General features: G+C 38.4%; 1 protein-coding gene across 1 annotated transcript; it reads left to right on the top strand.

The window, feature by feature from the left end:
- Positions 1 to 14,573: 14,573 nt before the first annotated feature.
- On the top strand, positions 14,574 to 16,341 carry taar1.L (trace amine associated receptor 1 L homeolog). Its single transcript, XM_018242310.2, has one exon. It carries the CDS (start codon positions 14,574 to 14,576, stop codon positions 15,591 to 15,593), a length of 1,020 nt encoding a protein of 339 aa, XP_018097799.2. The 3' UTR covers positions 15,594 to 16,341.
- Positions 16,342 to 22,878: the final 6,537 nt, after the last annotated feature.

Genomic DNA, 22,878 nt, shown 5'->3' with positions numbered 1-22,878 from the left:
ACCTTCGACTACGACTTCGAATCGAACTATTCGAAATAAAAATCGTTCCACTATTCGACCATTCGATAGTCGAAGTACTGTCTCTTTAAAAAAACTTCGACCCCCTAGTTCGCCATCTAAAAGCTACCGAAGTCAATGTTAGCCTATGGGGAAGGTCCCCATAGGCTTGGCTAACTTTTTTTGATCAAAGGATATTCCTGCGATCGTTGGATTAAAATCCTTCGAATCGTTCGATCGAAGGAATTATCCGATCGAACTATCTGCGCTAAATCCTTCGACTTCGAAATTCGAAGTCAAAGGATTTTAATTCCTAGTCGAATATTAATTAACCCTCGATATTCGACCCATAGTGAATCGGCCCCTTCAAGTGCCATGTGCTATTTCAATGTATAAAGCGAATCTTCACCACGGATTAACCACCCTTAAATCTATGCTTTTAAAGTGCTAGTGCCACCCACCAGTTGCAATCACAGATTGCAAATGTGCAAACAAATTGAGTTAGAATTCGTTTTTTAAAAAAACAGCCCGAGCTGTTTGGTGTAGGAAGTGAATTAATACACCATTTAAAATATACAGACCAAAACCGCCATTTGAGAAATAAAAGCAAGGAAATTGAAAATAGTTAAGAGGTGGAGAAGTCCCAAGAATCTACTGCCTGATTGTATTTTCTAGGCCCTGGGACCCCACACGGGGAGAAAGTAGGACACTGAGGACTGTGGTCTCGAGTCTACCTTACTATCCTTTGAAGGAGAGCTGAACTTCCCTATAAAACCACAAATCCCACAGAGCCTTATAGTAAAAGAGATTGAAGAAATACAAATGCGGTCAAAAAAGGTTAAAATATCCAAGGTTAGAAAAGCAATTTTTGGAATCCAATTGCTAAAATGCTGGCAGTTTGCCAACGGGCGTTTCGCCTTTGGCTTTGGCTTTATCATGCCAGTAATATAATTATGTTTTAAAAATTTTTGCACTAAGCACTTATTTTGTCTATAATTAGATAGGGATGTAGAAGGAAGGGGGGTTTAATTCTTTTTTCTTTGTGTAAGTTTAAAATGATTCCCATGAACTCGAAATTCGATCCTTGATAAATCTGCCCATGTACATCTTTTTTTAATGTCTAGTTACTAAAATGCCATGTTCTAATTAATGGGAACAGAAATTACATTGCTATCTATAACTGTAAAAAAATTAAAAAAATAAAAGAGTTAATATGCAATAATATGCCAAAGCTTTTGGTTTCCCACTGGATATAAATTCCAACAGGGAGTAATTGTAGGTGTTAAAACATCATAACCACTTAATTAGTCATCTCACATGAGATATGAGATTCCATATGGTACTTTAGTATGAACCAATAAAAACCTTATCACGTAAGGGAAATTTGTCAGCAATTCTCCAGGTAGGCAGATATTTTTACTCCCATTGTTTATGAACTCTGCCATAAATCTTATTAGTCAACAACAAAGAAACACTACAGGGTAACTAAATGCTCATTTTCACTTGATGTTCATGAAAGCCCAGTCTGAAACTCATTTGATGTCCTAGATATTATATGTAAGGTTGATGCTAAACTGTTTTCTGTATCTATAACCTTGTTATGAGTTAAAGAGGATAGGTTCCCTGTGCCAAATATGCCAGTGGTTAGCTGTCTTTGGGGGTTATTTATCAAAGGTTGAGTTTGTCAGATTTTTTTCAGAGTTTTTTTCTACCTTGAATAAACTCACAATGAGAATGTTTGAAAAACTTGAATACTTTGAATTTATTGAGTTATAGGCTAAACAACCTTGAATTCTTCTAATTTATCAAGTTTTGGAGTGCAAACCACCGTAAAAAAACCAAAAATCGTGAAGGCAAAAAACCATCTTCAAATGGTTAAAGGGACCTCTGCCATTGACTTCTACATGACCTCGACAGGTTTTAGCTGGAGTATTTTCAGATTCAGGCTTATTGCAGCTTTGGGACATACATGGAATACATTTTTTAGCAAACATAACTCGACCTTTGATAAATAACCCCCTTTATGTTTCAAACTCAAAAAAGGCCAATAGGGTTGCTCCTTCCAGTTACTATGGTGATACATTATCAAAATTAGATGTTTAAGCTGGCACTGGAAATACTAAAATACGGTGCAGTAATTACTGCCTAAACAAATTTTACCCATTTAAAATCCTAGTACATTAAGTGATTTAGCATAATCAAGTCTAAGACATACACAGACTGAATTTGGAAAAGGTTTATATAATCATAGTTGTTGTACACAAAAATAAAGTCCATATATTACCCATTCAGCCTGATTGAGTTATGCCCCTTGTGACCCTGTGAGGCTCCATGCCATTTTATTGCACATATTATTGCTCTAAAACTTGGGAAAAAAAAGCCTGCATAGTTATTACAACTTCATGAGATATCTACAGTAAGTTCTTAGACAGTTTTATTAACTACTCTTATTCAATGGTTTTATAATACACTTCAACAGACTACAGAAAATGTATCCCAAAAGGGTTAAAATTTCATATATACTTTTATAAATATACACCAAAAATGTTTCCACACTTTAAAGTGTTTATTTCCAGACTGTGGATCAAGTGTACTTTAGACTAAATACTAAATACATAAATAGAACATTGACAATATTCAATATTTGATCGCCTTGACCCTGGTCTTGAAATAAAGTTATCCCGTACACTTGTAAGACTGTCAGTGTCCCTTTAAGTGCCCCTCTTTCAGTCCGGTAGTATTTTGCAGTTTTGCTTAAAATTGGTAGGGCCACGTAGGCATTGTAAACCATTAGATGTATTTATTTTTAGTTGAAACCAGTGCTGTCAAACTTGTGCCCACTCATGTTTTTGAACTTCAGCTAGTAATTGTTGATAGTTTAGCAAGGAATGCAGTTCAGCTAAGGAAAATTATTGGCTCTAATACATCTTCTAAGTAAATGGAGCACCCCCCCCAAAGGCTATATTAAACCAGTATCTTAATCCCGAATCCTGCATGCAGAGAGAAAGAAGACAGACAGATGTTGAGAGGGGAGGGGATAGTGAGGAGTAACTTGATTATTTCAGAAACAGTACAGAATATTTAATTGACTGTTTCAGCATGTTGAAGCTTTTCATTTTCATGATGGTTACTATTAAGAAGAAATTTGATCATATATGTTTGCGGTGCTCAACAAATTGCAGATACCTACGCCATTTCTTACGGGGATCAAACAGCTTTATACTACACCGTCATCTCAAGTGCTTAGCATGGGTCTTCTTTCCGACCGCATTGACATTAACGGAGGGACTCGCCAGGGTTGCCCCATGTCTCCCCTGATATTTGCCCTATCCCTAGAGCCGTTGGCTCACGCCATCAGACAAAACCCCAATATTAAGGGCATCCGAATCGGAGAGTCGGAATACAAAATTAGTCTTTTTGCCGATGATATCATTCTTACACTGACAGCCCCACAAACCACGCTTCCGAATTTGTTACAAACTCTGACACAGTTCCAACTCATCTCGGGATACAAAATAAACCCGACCAAATCGCACGCACTGCCACTACATATGTCCAAACCAGAACTTAAACTACTACAACTCAACTTTGACTATAGATGGGAGACAGACTCGTTGGGGTATTTAGGAGTGTACCTAACCCCTTCCTATGCTACCCTATACAAGGCTAATTACCCTAACTTAATCGATACACTTAAAAAAGATTTGGACAAATGGCACTTATATCACCTATCGTGGTTTGGTAGGATAGCTGCTGTTAAAATGACTCTATTACCCCGGATACTTTACCTCTTTAGGACATTGCCGATACACTTTCCCGAAACAGTAGCTTCCTCACTTCAAAAAGCTATATCGAAATTCATATGGGGGGGAAAAAAGCCCAGAATTAAGGCAGCTATCATGACGAAGCCGAAATCGTTGGGAGGCTTGGGAGTGCCCCATCTATATAGATATTACATTGCTAGTAGGCTAGAAGCAATGGTACACACACATGCTCCAACAGAAGAACCCTGGAAAACCATTGAAAATCATTATACAGCCCCGCTGCAACTCGCCCATTTATTTTGGATCCCTAAGACAGCTAGGGAGTCCCCACCGCATCTCCTTCCCACGTCTCAGCAAGCATTGGATCTATGGGACTCTATAGCATTCAGAATGAAGTTAAGCAGCACTACCACGAAATATAGGACCATTTTTAACAATAAAGACTTCTCTCCGGGTAGCACTCCCATGGAGTTTCGAATATGGATATCTGCAAATCTGACGACCTTACTAGATTTCGTTTCTGACAGGACAGTTAAATCTTTCCAACAGCTGAGGGAAGAATGTAGTATGCCCCATACACAATTCTATCGCTATTTGCAGATCAGGCATTATGTGGAAACTGCTTGCAAATCCCAAACGTCTCAAACCCTTACATATTTTGAAAGGATGTGTCACGATCACTCATACCCAACCCACCTTATCTCACTTCTGTATATGCACCTCGCGACTGACAATACAGACACACATCAACCTTACATGCTAAAGTGGGAAGAGGACTTAGACCTCACAATTTCTGAAAAGTCCTGGACAGAAATTTGGGAAACGGCCAAACGAACATCGATATGTGCAGCCTCTAGTGAGAGGGCTTATAAAATAATATTTCGCTGGTACTACACCCCTGCGCGAATTGCTAAACTAAGCGGTAACCCGGACCACTCAAAGTGCTTTAGAGGATGTGGAGAGAGGGGTTCCTTCCTGCACACCTGGTGGACCTGTCCAGTAGCTCAGGAATTTTGGGGGATGGTGGCAGCTTTGCTCTCTGAAGTCCTACATTGCACTATACAAGTTTCTCCACACACTTTCCTCTTAGGGATGAAGATCAGGGACATACATTTGAAACAATCGCGTAAATTAGATTTGGATATTGTGGGGTAGAGTGATGCCCCTGAGGAAGTATCAGGAGATATGAAACGCGTTGGGCTTATATTAACTAAATAAAATCTATTTGAAACTGATCCTTAAACTATTGGTGAAAAGTTTTTCCCTAACATACTGGACCGTTAGCAAGGCAGAGAAATTCAAGATCGGCACGAACGCCAGCACAAGAGGTGAGCTGTAATTACCAGGCCTAGCAGCTGCTTCAAGTGGATGACACCGTTCCCTGTCTGCCGACAAGGGAGCGCACCCTAAGGAATACACGCAAGACTACATGCTTTCATTGCACTACGATCTGGTAAGTGTAAAATATAGCGCAGGGTGAAACCGGCGGTTCCGACGATATAACACCATTTGAAGCCTCTGTATTGCAGGATTACATCGGAGACAATATACACGCATTTGTACTTCAAATTTGTGAGTAGTTCCATGAAAAGTCTGTAAGGATTTTCTTTTGAGCGTACTACTCTATATATTGTCTCTCCACACAGGTCCCTGGAAATATTTTTTCTGCAATTATTAGCGCACTCTACCCCACAATATCCAAATCTGAACACAGTGGACAGGTGGATCCACAAAAATCAGCGGTGCAGCTTTAGTATAATTTTAAGTGTTCGCGCAAACCTCAACCCCACACAGTACACAATCGCGTAAATTAGCTACACATATCCTGACAGCAGCAAGATCTTTATTGGCGGCACACTGGAAAAGTCCTTCACTTCCGGGCTTACAAATGCTGGTAGCAAAGGTAAACTGGATTAGAGCGATGGAATCCATCCGAAACAGACTTCAGGATAGAAGTTATGAGGGGGAGCTGGAGTGGTATCCGTGGGCTCAACATCTGGAGATTTTGCACCTTAGAGGTACTGTGCACTGATTTGATTTTACTATCTGCCCAGACCTAGTCAGACCTGTCTACTTTTCTATTTTTCTTGTTTCTTACACTAACGTACAAAATCTTCTTCTACTTCCATTAGGACTCAGTGTTTCGATATTGCAATGTACATTCTCAGGATTTGTGACACAAGTGTTGGTTGAGCTAATTTAAGAGTTCTGTTTAACTGTGCTACATCTGTAACAGTCAACTGCATAATTTCTTACATCACTGTTGTACTTGATATCTTTCCTTGGAAATGAAGATCAATAAAAAGTTGAATTACAAAAAAAAGAAGAAATTTGATCGATGTGCAATTGTTTTTTTTTCCATAAATCTTCATTACACAGTTTACATAAAGCCAACAATGGGAGCTGGCTGTTTGCTTTCAAATATGTCATACGGACCTTTGTGATGAATAGACCTTATCAGTTTCCTCATGTATAGACTAAAAACTGCTGAACTAAAATACGTCAAGCACTCGCATTTTCATTGACTCATATCACATACATATCAGACTGATGCTTTGTATACAAGATCAACAAAGATATAGAACAATAAGAAAAAATCCAATGCATTCAATATTAAAAAGGCAAGTTTAAAAACACAGAGGTAAGCTTGGGTCACTTAATAATGAAATAATAATTAAACAAATATCCAAATAATCAAAGGCTGTTGTTAATTACTTCCCCTTGTATTTTATTATTGAGCTGAAGTAACATTTTTATGAAATTAAAGATGACATTTTACAACATATACGAGACAAGAGGTATTGCAAAATATCTTATTTTAGGGTTCACAGTGCTACAAAATTGCAGTATAGCACCTCCCTCCAGCATAGTCAGGGACTCACAATGCTAGCATTGTTTGACTGATCATCAACCAGCAGTAGCTAAAATGATACAAACATGATCCATTAATGATTGTCTAAACAAGGGCCAGTAAGTTAGATATAGTTAGAGGTCAAAAAAATATTCCATTGTTGGCCGAATGAATCTGGTGGTATTAACCCACAGTCACTTTCTTTAGCAAGGATAACGTATAGTTGGATTAGGGGAGGAGGATGAAATTTGTGTTTTGGAAGCTGTCACCCTAAGCTCTCATTACTCTCTGCCTGTGGACTGGCTTAAATGTTTTGAATAATTTAACATGTGCAAGTCTTTTAACCATTCTGAACTTAAATTAAATTAATTTCTTTTTATGAGAAGGTGAGCAGGGACCTCGATACTGGGATGGCAGAATTTTATGTTACTGGTCCTTTAAATAAGGAATGTTGACCTGGAACATAGTATTTGTACCTGGATAGAGAACTGGCTAAAATAAAGATTACAAAGAGTGGTGGTAAATGGAACATTTTCTAATTGGACCAGTGTTGTTAGTGAAGTACCGCAGGGCTCTGTACTTAGTCCTTTGCTTTTCAACTTGTTTATTAATGACCTGGAGGTGGGCATTGAAAGTGCTTTTTCTATTTTTGCAGATGATACTAAATTGTGCAGAATTATAGGTATAGGTTCCATGCAGGATGCTGCCACTTTGCAAAGTGATTTGTCTAAGTTGGAAAACTGGGCAGCAAACTGGAAAATGAGGTTCAATGTTGATAAATGCAAGGTTATGCACTTTGGCAAAAATAATATAAATGCAAGTTATACACTAAATGACAGTGTGTTGGGAGTTTCCTTCACTGAGAAGGATCTAGGGGTTTTTATAGATAACAAGTTGTCTAATTCTGGGCAGTGTCATTCTGTGGCCAGTAAAGCAAATAAAGTTCTGTCTTGCATAAAAAAGGGCATTAGCTCAAGAAATTAAAACAAAATTATGCCTCTTTATAGGTCCCTGGTGTGGCCTCATCTGGAGTATGCAGTGCAGTTTTAGACTCCAGTCCCTAAGAGGGATATAAATGAGCTGGAGAGAGTGCAGAGACGTGCAACTAAACTGGTCAGAGGGATGAAAGACTTAAATTATGATTTCTTGGACAGACATAATATCAAAGGCTATTGTGATACTAAACTGTATAGTTAGTATAGATATGGGCATATATAATTATTATAGAGTAGGGAGGGGTGTGTGTATGGATACTGGGTTTTCCTTTGGAGGGGTTGAACTTGATGGACTTTTTTCAACCCCATTTAACTCTGTACTTTTTGAAACCAAATATCTTATCTTATATCCACTTTTGTCAAATTGGATATATAATTGTAATTTATAGTTAGTTAAACATTATTGAAGGGTACCTGCAAGGTGCCAATGTTGGATTCTTAATTTGTCTCTAATTGACTTATTGACAACCTAGTAGCATATACTGTAAGTCTACTACTCAAGGTCACAGGGAGTGTGAAAATGTATAAAATGTATAATGAAGCAGTACAATTCTTAATGTATCAGATGAAAGTGACCTCCTTAATTCTGATGAGTGGGTCTTCCTTCAGAAAGACACATGAAATGTTCCAAATTATAGGCATTCCTATAATTTCCCATACCACTTTTTACTCTTATCCGCATACATATATTTTTCTTGCAATTGATTTGCACTGGCAGCTTAAAAACAAAAAATAGAAACTTTCTAATTGTGGGATATGGGCTCAGCCAAATATTGCAGATATCTGCTATCACCAACCACTTGTGGTGGTTTTCTATTGGCCAAGTGGAAATCTGCCATATGCCATATTGGAAATGGTCACTCATTTCCAAAGAAATTATATAGAAAGCACCTGCATAGGAAAATCTCCAGAAAACAATAGAGATACAATTTGGATCAATGCTGCACATAATGCACACAGCTGCATCTCAAGTTTCATCAACGATCATTATTTGCTCAAAGATGTAATGAAAACAGCAAGGTTCTTAAAGGGATCCTGTCATCGGAAAACACGTTTTTTTCAAAACGCATCAGTTAATAGTGCTACTCCAGCGGAATTCTGCACTGAAATCCATTTCTCAAAAGATCAAACAGATTTTTTATATTCAATTTTGAAATCTGACATGGGGCTAGACATATTGTCAATTTCCCAGCTTCCTCTGGTCATGTGACTTGTGCCTGCACTTTAGGAGAGAAATGCTTTCTGGCAGGCTGCTGTTTTTCCTTCTCAATGTAACTGAATGTGTCTCAGTGGGACATGGGTTTTTACTATTAAGTGCTGTTCTTATATCTACCAGGCAGCTGTTATTTTGTGTTAGGGAGCTGTTATCTGGTTACCTTCCCATTTTTCCTTTGTTTGGCTGCTGGGGGGAAAAGGTTGGGGGGTGATATCACTCTAACTTGCAGTACAGCAGTAAAGAGTGATCGAAGTTTATCAGAGCACAAGTCACATGACTTGGGGCAGCTAGGAAATTGACAATATGTCTAGCCCCATGTCAGATTTCAAAATTGAATATAAAAAAATCTGTTTGCTCTTTTGAGAAATGGATTTCAGTGCAGAATTCTGCTGGAGCAGGACTATTAACGGATTCATTTTGAAAAAATGTTTTTCCCCATGACAGTATCCCTTTAAGTATCTCTTGAAATGGATAGCATTCAAAATCAATGCAATGCCTGCTCGCAGAATACTAGAATATCTTGTCACATAACAGAAATATAAACTGAACCCCACCTACCATTAAATGTCCACAAAAATCCATACTTTGACACTGAGAAAAGAGATTCAAAAGTGTCTACCCAAAGCATAAAAAGAATAGGTTGCCAAACCTATACATAAGGACTGCACTGATGACTAGGGATGCATCAAATTCAATATTCAGTTAGGGATTCAGCTAGGATTCGGCCTTTTTCAGCAGGATTCCGATTCAGCCAAATCCTTGTGCCTGGCTGAACGCAATTTGAATTTGCATGTAACTTAGGGGCTGGTAGGGAAATGATGTTGAATGAATGAATGAATGTTGATCACAAAAAAATAATTTATTCCAATTTGAGTTTGAGTTTGAGTTGATTTAAGGTGCACGCAATGCGCTGCGGCATATTTTATAGGCCACATTTATTTTGATCAGCCTTCTTTGATCCTCATCTCCTTCACAGAATGGTCAGCGGTGGGCTCAGCAGCCTGGCGGGGAGCTCAGCACCCTGGTGCAGAGGGCAGCGAATGGCCCAGTGGCCTGGCGTGGAGGGGAGGGCAGCAGAGGGCTATGGCTTAGCAGCCTGACGGTGAGGGGGACAGGGGGCCCAGCAGCCTGGCTAGGACAGCAGGGGGCAGCTAGCTGGCAGAGGTTGTGGCTAGTGGCCCAGCAGGTTGGTAGGGAAAGTGGTGGGGGGGCCAGGGGGGTGAAGGAGAGATCTGCCTGGGGCCCAGAAGGTTGATGGGGCAGGAGAGGAGCTCCATAACGGTGACAGATGGGAGTGCCAGGAGAATAGGCAGGCAGGAAGGCAGGTTGTGCTTGTGGTTGGGGGGCCAAGCAAGGAGAGACACTGCCATGTAAAGTGAGTGGGGCCCCGCAAGTATATATCAACAGTTTGTTCATGAACATTAGCATACACAGACACACAGACACCACACATACATAAGAGCTAGGTGCGCTGGACAGCAGTGTCACGATCTCCAAACCTATAAAGAAAAAGCAATCCCAATAGTGTAGTAAGCCTATACCAGGACGTACTATATTTGTATGTGAAACTACTCACAAACACCTTGTCATTATCGTGCCCGTAGATGTTTGTAACTTTATCAGGACTTGCGTCTGGTTTTTACCTAAAGGGAAAAAACTACAATAGTGCAATAGAGTTGGTATGGTATATGGACGGTGAATTACCGTCCGCGCTTACCCCTCAGTAATGCGATAGATGCGAATCTGATGGTTGCCAGTCAGATGCCTCAGAATGGCCTTCTACTCAGCGCAGTGTCTGCTCGAACACTCTGGAACTCGAGGCGGCTCCTCAGATCCTAAGAAGTGCCTGCAGTGGAGTTGTTACCCTCGTATGGAAAGCACCACGGTAGTGTGGTTGGGGGGGCCGCCGATAACGTCCGATCCGGTCCTTCAGAGTTTGCCTTCCTCTGCGGTATGCTTGTTCAGGTATGCTGGACCTAGGAGGGGCTTCTTTTAAGGACGAAGGATGTTGGTTGTGTCTCAGTTTAGAGATTGCTTCTAACTAGAGGGGTAATTGTCTCGTGCAGAGAGGCTGATGGTTTACAAACTTGCACTAATTATCTTATACGATAATAGGAGAAGTAGACACTGTGACGATATAATAATTGGCTTTATTTAGGATAAAGTTGATACAGCCCAAAGCGTTTCGTATTAAGTAATACTTCCTCAGGGGCAAAGGTTAATTGTTTTGCCCCTGAGGAAGTATTACCTAATACGAAACGCGTTGGGCTGTATCATTGCAAATTTACTGTATATTACTTTAATCACATAATTTATTTACATCCAAAGTATACAGGGGTGCCATCTTTTAAAAATGCAATTGTAAAGTCGTTTCTGTTGAGGGAATGGAATTCAGGTCTCTAAATGCACAAATGTAACAAATATTTTACAAACCCTTTGCATCACAAACCAGTAGGATAGCGATTGTGAATTTTACAGTTTGTGACAGTGCACAGTGTATGTAATAAAACTTCTTACTGAAAAAGTTGTTATGTTTGCTCCAAAAATGTACGCCACCTTCAAGTACATCTTAAAAGTTTGCAATGTGCAATTAAGAATCGCAATACAACAAAAGTCTAATGAAGAATATTACATTGCCACATGCAAATTTGTATTCTTATTTGTGCGCAAATGTGTTGTCATTGCAAATTTAATTACATTTCCCCAAATTAAGCTAGGGGAATGTAAGTGAAATATGATATAATTTTGTGGAGGTCCCATCCTATAATTTCCATCATATTTGATCACTTTGAGGTGTCTCACATTTAGGCACACACATGAGGACATTATAAACAAAAAGTTTGGTATATTTTCTATATAATGTATTTTCACCAGAAGTAATGCAAATAGTTGTTCACTCTGAGGAAGTTGAGTCTGTGGAAATTAGAATACCCTACCAGGTGATATCATATTCCATCAATTCCTTTTAGAGAGGTGCTTGGATGTATTCTTGGACAGAATATGCAGTTCTACAATCAGTTGTATTTATGTATATGTGTATGTGAATGAATATATACTTTATTTGTGTGTGTTTGTGTCCAGAATTAATGAAATAAATAATAACATAATAAATGAAAAATAAATAAGCTCTGCCCTGGAATTCAACATACATAATACTGACCTAAATAACCCTTTCCCGTTGTTCTATAAGTATGAGAATTGGAACTCTGCATAGCAAATTTTGGATGCTCTATTCCATTCTCTTATTTTTTCCATTAAATATGCAGCACACGTTGTGCAACTTTATGTAACCAAAAAACAGTATAACTGATGTAAAAGTAATATTTCTGGGGATTTACTGTGCCAGGCTTGTAGTGACTGATAATGTCTGCTCTGGTACATGAGTCACATTATTAAATGATACATTCAATGATACTTGTGTTTGCTCTGCTTTTTCACTGAACATAAATAGCAGAAGTAATTAGCTTTGATAGTCTTGACTCCATTGAATAGATTAAGCTTTTTCAGAAATATAATTATACACAACAGCCACATCAGTAAATCATTTACTAAGCCTATAAAGTAATTACAAGTGGTGTATTATCTCCCTGAATGACCCTAAATCATCATCTCTAATACAGACAGAACTCAACCAATTCTTAACAATATAATTTAATTTATTCACTAAAACACAATTTTTTTTCTGGTCACGGTTTTTTGATGGAAAAACTAAAATTTTAAGTGGGAAAAAAAGAGTTTTCCGAGATTTATTATACCCGAAACTGCTAAACGTCTCAATCCAAAAATCTGCCCTCTCAAACCTGCCAAGGCCATGTAGAAGTCAATGGCAGATGTCCCTTTTACAAGATTGTAATCTGCTCTGGGTTTCACCAAATAATCTGAAAAATGTGGGGTTTAGGCCGAGAGCAAGAAAAAAAATCTAGAGATTCGGGTGGCAAATCAGAAAAATTTGTGTGTTCACTCGATTTTACCGCATCTTTTCCCTCACCAAATTTTTTAAGTTATTTTTATTAATAAATAAGTTAAAATAGTAGATGGGATTTATACCTCGGTGACTTATAATATCCTTATATTTTATAGGGGGGTACTTTATTCATTTATATAGCCCCAATGGAAGAGCACTCACACAAAAATATATCATCTGCCTGGGTGCTGGTAACAAATAATGTAGTACTTCATTGGAGTATATATATATATATATATATATAATGATTTCCTTTTTCTCTGTAATAATAAACCGTACCTTGTACTTGATCCAAAATAAGATTTAATTAATCCTTATTGGAAGCAAACCAGACTATTGGGTTTATTTAATGTTTATATGATTTTCTAGTAGACAAAGTATAAAGATTCAAATTACAGAAACATTCGCTATCTGGAAAACCCCATGTCCTGAGAATTCTGGAACAGGTCCCATATTTGTATATATATATATATATATATATATATATATATATATATATATATATATATATATATATATATATATATATATATATATATATATATATATATATATGGCCTTGAGAAAGGTCCCAATAGGGACCGAAATGTCACGTTGGCTGTACATGCTTTTCTTTAATACACTTTTTTGATTTTTGAACAATACCCTGTAGTTGCTGGTTTCTTTTTATGGAGATATATATATATATATATATATATATATATATATATATATATATATATAACAAAATATAACAACTAATGTTTATTCAGCCTTATAATGCTTGAACTGCCTCAGCTGTTGTGCAATGGTTTTATTTATTGAGCTTAACTGGGCACACATCATAATTAAAACAACTTAATTAATACATAATTAAATAACCAGTGCACAGATAATAGACTGCATAATAGACTTCTGCAAACAAAGGAGTAACAACAAATGGAGAAGTTATTTATTATCTACTTCACAAGGACCAAACATGGTGTCCAATATTTCAGTTGTGTAGCCATATGCTGCTAAACTCTCTGACCTGTCTATTAGTTGGGAGTTTTTGAAAGAGTTTTTATATATGTCTGTATTGGCATACTTTTCATTGTAAAACCAAAATGACCAAGATTATCAAGAAGCTGCCAAGCTTGCTCGCTAAAGTTTACTGAAACATTGATGCATAGACTTGGGGGCCTGATTTGAGATTGCTCAATCCTTTCAGCGCTAGCAATCCTTAAGGAAACACTGCATGAGTTTCTTAAAGAACGTCCGGTTTCATGTAAAAAAGTGCTTGGCTATTTCCTTAATTTTTCACAAACAGGTTTTTATAATGAAGGAAAACTTTTGCAGCTTCTAGGAGCTGAAGTTATTCTTTATTAAAAAAAACCTGTTCGGGTAAAGTTACTGAAATAGCCAAGCTTTTTTGGACCGAAACCCAGAAGAAACTTATGCTGGGTTTCCTTAATGGTTACTCGAGCGATCTTAAATCAGGCCCTTACATTCACTTTACAGAAAGTCTGTAAAGTCTGTACATTTTACAGCTGAATTTGGAACCTTTGTACTAAGTCCTAGCTGCAAAGCACTAGCAGCTGAATTGCTTTATGAATACATATATAAAGTGCTAGTATTTACAACTTGTGTTGTCTTATAAATTACTACTACATAATAATATTTTGTGTTTTACATATTTATTTCTTCATCTATGCAGTGTTCTGGGCCTTGGAATTTCCATGAGGAAAAAGAAAACACCCAAGGTACAGCAAGAGGAGATATTTTAAAATAGAAACCAACAGACCACGTTCAGCAAGGTTTTGGAACAATGCAGATACAATACTGCTATGAGTCTGTAAACAGATCCTGTGAAAAGAATGGGTGGTCAAACAATATAAGGATCCCTATGTATGTCTTCATGGTCAGCACAATACTGGCAACAGTGGCCGGCAACCTTGCCGTTATCATCTCTATTGCCCACTTTAAACAGCTTCATACTCCAACAAACTACCTAATCCTCTCCATGTCTACCGTAGACTTTCTGCTAGGAAGCTGTGTGATGCCCTATAGCATGGTGAGATCAGTGGAGAACTGCTGGTATTTTGGAGATCTCTTTTGCAAAATCCATACCAGTATTGACATTATGCTCAGCACATCATCAATTTTCCACCTCTCCTTCATTTCTTTAGACAGATACTTTGCTGTGTGTGATCCTTTGAGGTATAAGTCAAGAATGAATGTATTTGCTGTTCTTCTGATGATTTTTACTAGTTGGGTGGTACCTGCTATTTTTGCCTTTACAATGGTATTTCTGGAGTTGAATATTAAAGGCTCAGAAAGCTATTATTATAATCAGGTCAGTTGCTTTGGAGGATGTGCAGTGTTTTTTAGCCAAACCTCGGGTCTTGTGGCCGCAATGGTATCATTCTATATCCCTGGATTTGTTATGCTTTGTGTTTATGGAAAAATATATGTAATAGCAAGGAGACAAGCAAGGTCAATTAAAGATTCAGCAAACCACAACCCATTCCAGATAACTCTTGGAGTAAACCAGCATGTTTCCCGAAGCAGAGACAGGAAAGCAGCAAAGACTTTGGGTATAATTATGGGTGTTTTTCTTATTTGTTGGACCCCATTCTTTTTTTGCACTGCTACTGATGGATTCCTTAACTATTTCATCCCACCAATTGTCATTGATGCTTTTGTATGGATAGGATATTTGAATTCTACTTTTAACCCAATGGTTTATGCTTTTTTCTATTTGTGGTTCCAGAGAGCATTAAGAATGATTCTTTTTGGTAAGGTGTTTCACCAGGACTCTTCGAGAACCATTTTATATTCAGAGTGATATATAAAGCATAACTCCAGATTAACAATCACAAGGAAGATGATAACGACTCTCAAATAACAGAAAAGTAAAAAATAAAATATGCAGTATATATAAAGAAAGTATGCATTGTACAATATGTGTGAATATTTCAATTATTTAAAAAAAACATTTATATTTTTCTTTTAAGTACTTGGTAATGTTAACCTCACCAACATTTGGGTTTCCTTTTTATTTTACGAATTGTATTTTTTGTCTAAAAATTAGTTCTTAATTTCTTTAGTGTAAAAACCATAAAAAGCTCTAGTACAAAACCAAGTAAAAGTAGTTGAGGTTCCATACTACTGGACTTTTTTTTTTAAAACCATTCAGGCTTTGAGGTTTTCAAATATTTTTGCTCATATATTTTGCTTGTAATTGTTGTAGGTTTAGACAATATTCTTATTTTTTTTCCAGGATCGTTCAGCACTATTTCCATTCGTACTTTGTGTATTCAGATCTTTTAATAACTTTCATGGCATTTGTGGTTTTAGAGAAAGAGAAAGTTTAATTGTGATTTCAAAGAGCTCTAATACCACCAATATTTGACTTTTAATAAATGGGCATTTTAATGTTGTCATCTAAGGAATACTTTCATTTATAATAAAGAAGGTATGATAGTCTAATTTTTTTTCAACACTTGCTATGGGTACGGGTATGGGTTATCCAGAAACCCTTACCCAGAAAGTTCCTAATTACAGAAGGGACGTCTCCCATAAAAATAATTTCCTTTTTCTCTGTAATAATAGAACAGTACCGTGTACATGATCCAAACTAAGATATAATTATGCTTTACTGGAGGTAAAACCAGCCTATTGGGGTTTTTTAACATTTAAATTATTTGCTAGTAGTCTTAAAGTATGAATTCCAAATTACAGACACATTTCAGCACAAGTTGCAGAACATCTGTATGGCAGGTTGATGAAAAAGAAGCCCTTTCTGCACTGACGCCACAAACAGAGTCGCTTGTTATATACAAAAGCTCATTTAGACAAGCCACAATCATTCTGAAACAAAGTGCTTTGGACTGACAAAAATGTAGTTATTTGGTCATAACAAAAAGCGCTTTGCATGGCGGAAGAAGAACACCGCATTCCAAGAAAAACACATGTTACCTTCTGTCAAATTTGGTGGAGGATCCTTCCATCATGCTGTGGGACTGTGTGGCTAGTTCAGGGACTGGGGCCCTTGTTAAAGTCGACGGTTGGATGAATTTAACCCAATATCAACAAATTCTTCAGGATAATGTTCAAGCATCAGTCACAAAGCTGTAGTTATGCAGGGGTTGGATATTCCAACAAGATAATGACATTAAATACACTTCGAAATCGACAAAGGCATTTATGCAGAGGGAGAAGTACAATATTCTGGAATGGCCCTCACAGTTCCCCGACTTGAATATCATCCAAAATCTATGGGATGATTTGAAGCAGGCTGTCCATGCTCGGCAGCCATCAAATTTAACTGAACTGGAGAGATTTTGTATGGACGAATGGTCCAAAATACCACCATCCAGAATCCAGACACAGGCTATAGGAGGCGTCTAGAGGCTGTTACATTTGCAAAAGGAGGCTCAACTAAGTATTGATTTAATATCTCTGTTGGGGTTCCCAAATTTACGCCCCTGACTAATTTTATTATGAAAATATTGCATATTTTCTGTTAATCCAATAAACTTTATGTCACTGCTGAAATACTATTGTTTCCATAAGGCATGTTATATTGAAAGGAAGTTGCTACTGAAAGCTCAGTCAATTATAAACAAAACACCAAAGAATTAAGAGGGTTTCCCAAACTTTTTCATATGACTGTATCTAGTCTTACCAGTAGCTCATAGGGTTTCTAGAACAATACAATTGTTTGGAGCAGAATATGACAATGCTATAGTTCATTCAAGGAGGAGTCATTTACAATTGGTGTTGCAGGGGGGCAAAGCCCAAAAGGCAGGTGTCTGCTGTCATGTCTTTTCTAATTTGCACCATGCCCTGGTAAAAGCATTTTTAAGCTACCTTCCCCTTCCTCATTCAGAAGTCAAATTTAGGCCTCAAAGGAGCCCTATGCTTCCTGCCCTCTGGAAGATGGTAAGGGCTGCCTTGCTTCTGTCATTGCATTTACTCTCCACCTCAAACTATTTTTTTGAACTGACATGAGATGTAGAGTGCAGCAAGACCCAGGGCTCAAGTGCTTCATGAATTAGCACTTAAAGGAGAATTCAACCCCCTAAGCAAAAAAAAAAGATATCGGAAACTTCGTGACTTTCGGGCGCATGGGGAGCAGGAGTTTGTCTCCATTTGTTTTTTAAATGTGTCCCAGGTCGACACACATTCCTTTGCCACTTTTTACACTGCATCAGTGTTTTATAACTAAACTGGTCTGTGGAATGGTAATCATTGCATAATGCAGGCAGAGGCTCTCCAAAGTAAATAGATGTCAGTTTGAAGGCTATTTACAGCAGAGATGGCCACCCTGAAGCACTCCAGAGCTAATTTATCTATTGTATTGTTTATCAGCACTGCTGTCTGCTGCCTGACTGCTGCTATACTTTGTACAGTTTATAGAAATAACGACAGGAATTCAAGCCAATTTCAGTACTTTAGTTGTGTAAACCCTAGGTCCAAACTCCCAATATCATTTGGATGGCATTTTCATCTGCAAAGTCTAGGCACCAAAAGTTGGATTGCTGCTTATTCTTGTCTATAGCAATAAGTAGCAATCCAAATGCCTAAAGCGTTCCTTTGGTAGCCTGGCTTGTATTCTGGGATTACTTTAGCCCATAAGTAGAGCTTTTAAATTGTATTTAAATTTATTTGAATTCCTGTCAATATCACATAGATGAAGTCTTTGTGCAACACAGCTCTTTCTAATATATGAGGGGGAACATTCCCATTATATAAAGTGACCCTGGCTGCTCTCTTTTAATTTTGTAAGCTCATTATCATCAGGTCTGTCAGGGTTTGACAATACTTACCTTACCTACAGGTTGATTGTATATGTTTGGTGGCCCTTGGAGAGAATACTGTAGGTGCTCTTTAGTTACCTTACACAGATATCGTATTTCACAGGTGCACCTGTGAGAGAGGTGGCACAATATAGATACAGTGAAACCTCGATTTTAAGTACCCCTTTTTAAAGTTTTCCAACATTTTACATTTTTTATTTGTGGTTCCACCAATTTATAATGCATTTCCCTGATTTTAAGTAATATTTTCCTGGATTTTACATCAAAATTATGTCCTGATGTACCCAAAAACTGCTTTTTTCCTCTATGAATGTTATTATTTATGAAATAAAGAGTTTTAAAATACTAACCACATGTATATTTTGAATTTGTTCTGTAAGTCTGTAAATGGTCAATTCCAATTAGTCTGCCCCTTATAGAGTCCTGCGCCAATCACTTATTGCTTTAGGTTGTGTATGTGACTGACAGAGCGACCCATGCCCCCAATAGTGTAACATTAACGCTGCAAAGTTTAACCTTTGTTATTAATACAGTAAATATTGCGTCTCAAAGTAAACCTGACTCCTGTGCTTATATCCTTTCAGTACTTGAAGAAAAAAGTTACTTTAACACATTTGCCTGATTTTACATTTTCCCGGATTTTACATAATTTTTTCCTGGTCCCCTGAAAAACATAAAATGGGGGTTCTACTGTAAATATTTTATTTATGCTTTTAAATAAGGTGTTATAAAAATCCAGTAACATGCTCCTTTGGAGAAATACATTTGCAAGTATGCAATTATTTAGCTGTCTGAATTTTTCAGTACCTTTTTCATTTTTAGCAACATCACATTTTTAATAGAAATTTACATTAAAAAAAACTGTATGTAAAATTAACTCATTGGGTAAATATTTATTTTAGGTATCATAAAGTATTCCTACATATAGTACTTGGTTGTTTTCTTTGATGTTTCATATTTCTAACAGTATGGATAAATAAAACTAAAACATTTAGGGGCCCATTTACTTAGCTCGAGTGAAGGAATAGAAGAAAAAATACTTCGAATATCGAATGGTTGAATATGGCTACTTCAACCATCGAATTGGCTACTTCGACCTTCGACTACTACTATGACTTCGAATCGAACGATTCGAAGTAAAAATCGTTTGACTATTCGACCATTCGATAGTTGAAGTACTGTCTCTTTACAAAATTCTTCGACCCCCTAGTTCGCCATCTAAAACCTTCCGAGGCCAATGTTAGCCTATGGGGAAGGTCCCCATAGGCTTCCTAACAATTTTCTGATCGAAGGAATATCGCTCGATCAATGGATTAAAATCCTTCTAATCGTTCGATTCGAAAGAATAGCGCTAAATCCTTTGAAGGATTTCAATTCGGCAGTCGAATATCGAGGGTTAATTAACCCTCGATATTCGACCCTAGGTAAATTTGCCCCATAGAATCACATTTATCAAGGGTTGAATTTTGAATTCATGTTTTTTTTGAACTCACATGAATTAGATTTTACCTTAAAATTCGAATATTCGATTATTTATTTTAAAAAAATTAATATGTAAAACTCGGACGAATTTTACCGACCACTGCATACTTCTCTGGTCTCAAATTTACTACAAGACAGAGTAGAGATTGTTATGAATACAAATTCGACCAAGATTCCGTTCACAAATTGAACTAATTTATCAATACGTTTTCTCAAAAAAAATTTGGAGCGACAAAATGCTGCAACAAAATCGAGCATCCATTTGGATCATATGATCGATGATCTGAAAACTCACTTTTATCAAATTTTCAATGTAATAACTCAAATCCAACTTTTTTGGGTTATCATAGGAATCTCCCAACTTTTTCCGATTATCCAGTGCAGATAATGATGTCAAGAAACAACTTCAGGGACATCTGCCATTGACTTCTACATGACCTAAAAAGGTTTGAGATGGCGTATTTTTGGATTCTGAATTTTTACTTAGGGGTATGATAAATCAATAAAAATGTTTTTCCACAAAAACTTTGAGGTTTAATAAATGGGGTCCTTAACATACAAGACTCAACAAGCAAAGCAGCAGACCCGAAGCTATAAAGTCACTGAAGTTGAAAATGCTTTTCTCCATTTGTATGTACTTTGGCAAAAAGTTTTTTTTATTTAGCGTAAACATGTTGAAATAATCTATTTATTTTCACAAGAAAGAGGCCACTGCTTCCTATGATAACCCTTATATCCATAAAAACCCATAAAGAAATACAATTACTAAAACCAGGTTCCTGCTTTCATTATAACATTTATTTAGAATAGTAGCAATTCACCAATGATATACAACTTCTTATTACTGTCTATGCTTAGACAGCCTGCTAATGTAGCAATACATCTGAACGAAGGCCAGTTCAAACAATAGTAAAAGCACTGATAATGTGAAAATATTTCAAAACATGTCAGGGAAAGGTCCGGCTTAGATTGTTTAAGCGATGTGACACGTAATTTCCATTTAAGTATTTAATAAATAACCCACGACCTTGTATTCTCACTGCAACCATAGAAACAAAGACTATTCTTTTTGCAGGAATGTTTAGGGACATTAGACAGTACAGATGATTTGCATAACATTAAGGGGCAGATTTATTAAGGTTTGAGTGTTAGAGTTTTGTTTAAGTAATTTTTTTTTTAAAGCCGAATATGACCATATTTATTATGATAGTTGAATGGTGTAAACTTGAATGTATTTAATCCAGAACAGAAGCATTTGAGTTTTCTGGTGTACTTGTTCAAGATGAACTTCCTTTCTTCAGAACAGGAAGCACTCCAGAGGCTATTTTAGGAGCATTTTCACGTTTTTTGAGCTGCCCAAACTCAGGGATTTTTTTAAAAAGTCTAGGCCCAGGAGTTAGGAGGAGGAAGGAGAGTGTCTACCCAGCCCCGAGGAGGTGGAGGGGGACAGGCGAGTGACTGAAGCCCCCAGTATATGGAAACTTAGTGCCCAAAGGAGGGGCACAGAGAGGTAAGAGGGAGGTTGGGGAGTTAGCGGTAGGGGGAATTAGGGGGGAAGCAAAGGAGTTCAGGGCAGGGAGGGGGGAGCACACAGGAGGGAAGAGGAGGAGGACCCCAGGGCAGGGAAGGATGAGCACCCTGGAGGGAAGAGGACCCCAGGGCAGGGAGGGGGGCATGCAGGAGGGAAGAGGAGGACCCCAGGGCAGGAAGGGGGGGCATGCAGGAGGGAAGAGGAGGAGGACCCCAGGGCAGGGAGGGGGGCATGCAGGACAGAAGAGGAGGAGAACCCTAGGGCAGGGGGTGATCGCAAAGGAGGGAAGAGGAGCAGGACCTCAGGGCAGGGAGGGGGGCAAGCAGGAGGGAAGAGGAGGAAGACCACAGGGTAGGAAGGGGGCACACAGGAGGGAAGAGGAGGAGGACCCCAGAGCAGGGAGGTGGGACATGCAGGAGGGAAGAGGAGGAGGATCCCAGGGAAGGGAGGGGAAAAAGCAGGTGAGAGGAGGAAGAGGAGTCCAGGGCAGGGAGGGGGAGCACAGAGGAGGGAAGAGGAGTCCAGGGCAGGGGGGCATGCAGGAGGGAAGAGAAGGAGGATCTCAAGGCAGGAAGGATACGTCACAGGTGGGAGGAGGAGAATACAGCAGACGAGAGGAAGAGAGGGCCAAAAGGAGAGGCAATGAGGAGGATGATGGCAATGAGGGCCCCAGCTCAAAATTGGGTCTCAGATTCACCACTGACAAGAATGCAGCACTGGTGGAGTAAGTGCTGTCGTGATTATTTGGGGCTCAGTCCCATCGCATTAATGCTGCCAGGTGAAAACAACTCTGGCAGCAGGTAGCAGACAGAGTAAATGCTGTAAGCGCTGTACGCAGAGAAGGGCACATTAAGTATAAACGCTAGTGACCTGAAGTGGTGTATTAGGGTAAAGTTGGTCACAAGGAACGCTAAAGGACAGAAGTTCGGCGGAGGGCCACTTCCTCCACTCAAGCCTAAAGGTGGCCATAGACTCAAAGATCCGCTCGTTTGGCGACATCGCCTAACGAGCGGATCTTTCCCCGATATGCCATTAACGGCATGGCTATATCGGGGGTAATGCAAACGTTCGGCCGTGTGGCCGAACGATCGAATTACGATGCGCCAAGGGGCTCCGACGGGTCGGTCGGGTAAAAATCAAACCTTCCCGATCGATATCGTGGCCAGATATCGATCGGGAAGACCCGTCGGAAGCCCCCATACACGGGCAGATAAGCTGTCAAATCGGTCCAAACGACCGATATCGGCAGCATTATCTGCCCGTGTATGGCCACCTTCAGCCATATGAGCTCCGGC

This window comes from Xenopus laevis, chromosome 5L (assembly GCF_017654675.1).
Source record: "Xenopus laevis strain J_2021 chromosome 5L, Xenopus_laevis_v10.1, whole genome shotgun sequence".
NCBI lineage: Eukaryota > Metazoa > Chordata > Amphibia > Anura > Pipidae > Xenopus > Xenopus laevis.
This window is presented reverse-complemented; position numbering and strand designations above follow the sequence as displayed.

Coding starts and splice junctions, on each gene's coding strand:
- taar1.L (XM_018242310.2), top strand. CDS start 14,574: ATGCAGATACAATACTGCTATGAGTCTGTAAACAGATCCTGTGAAAAG.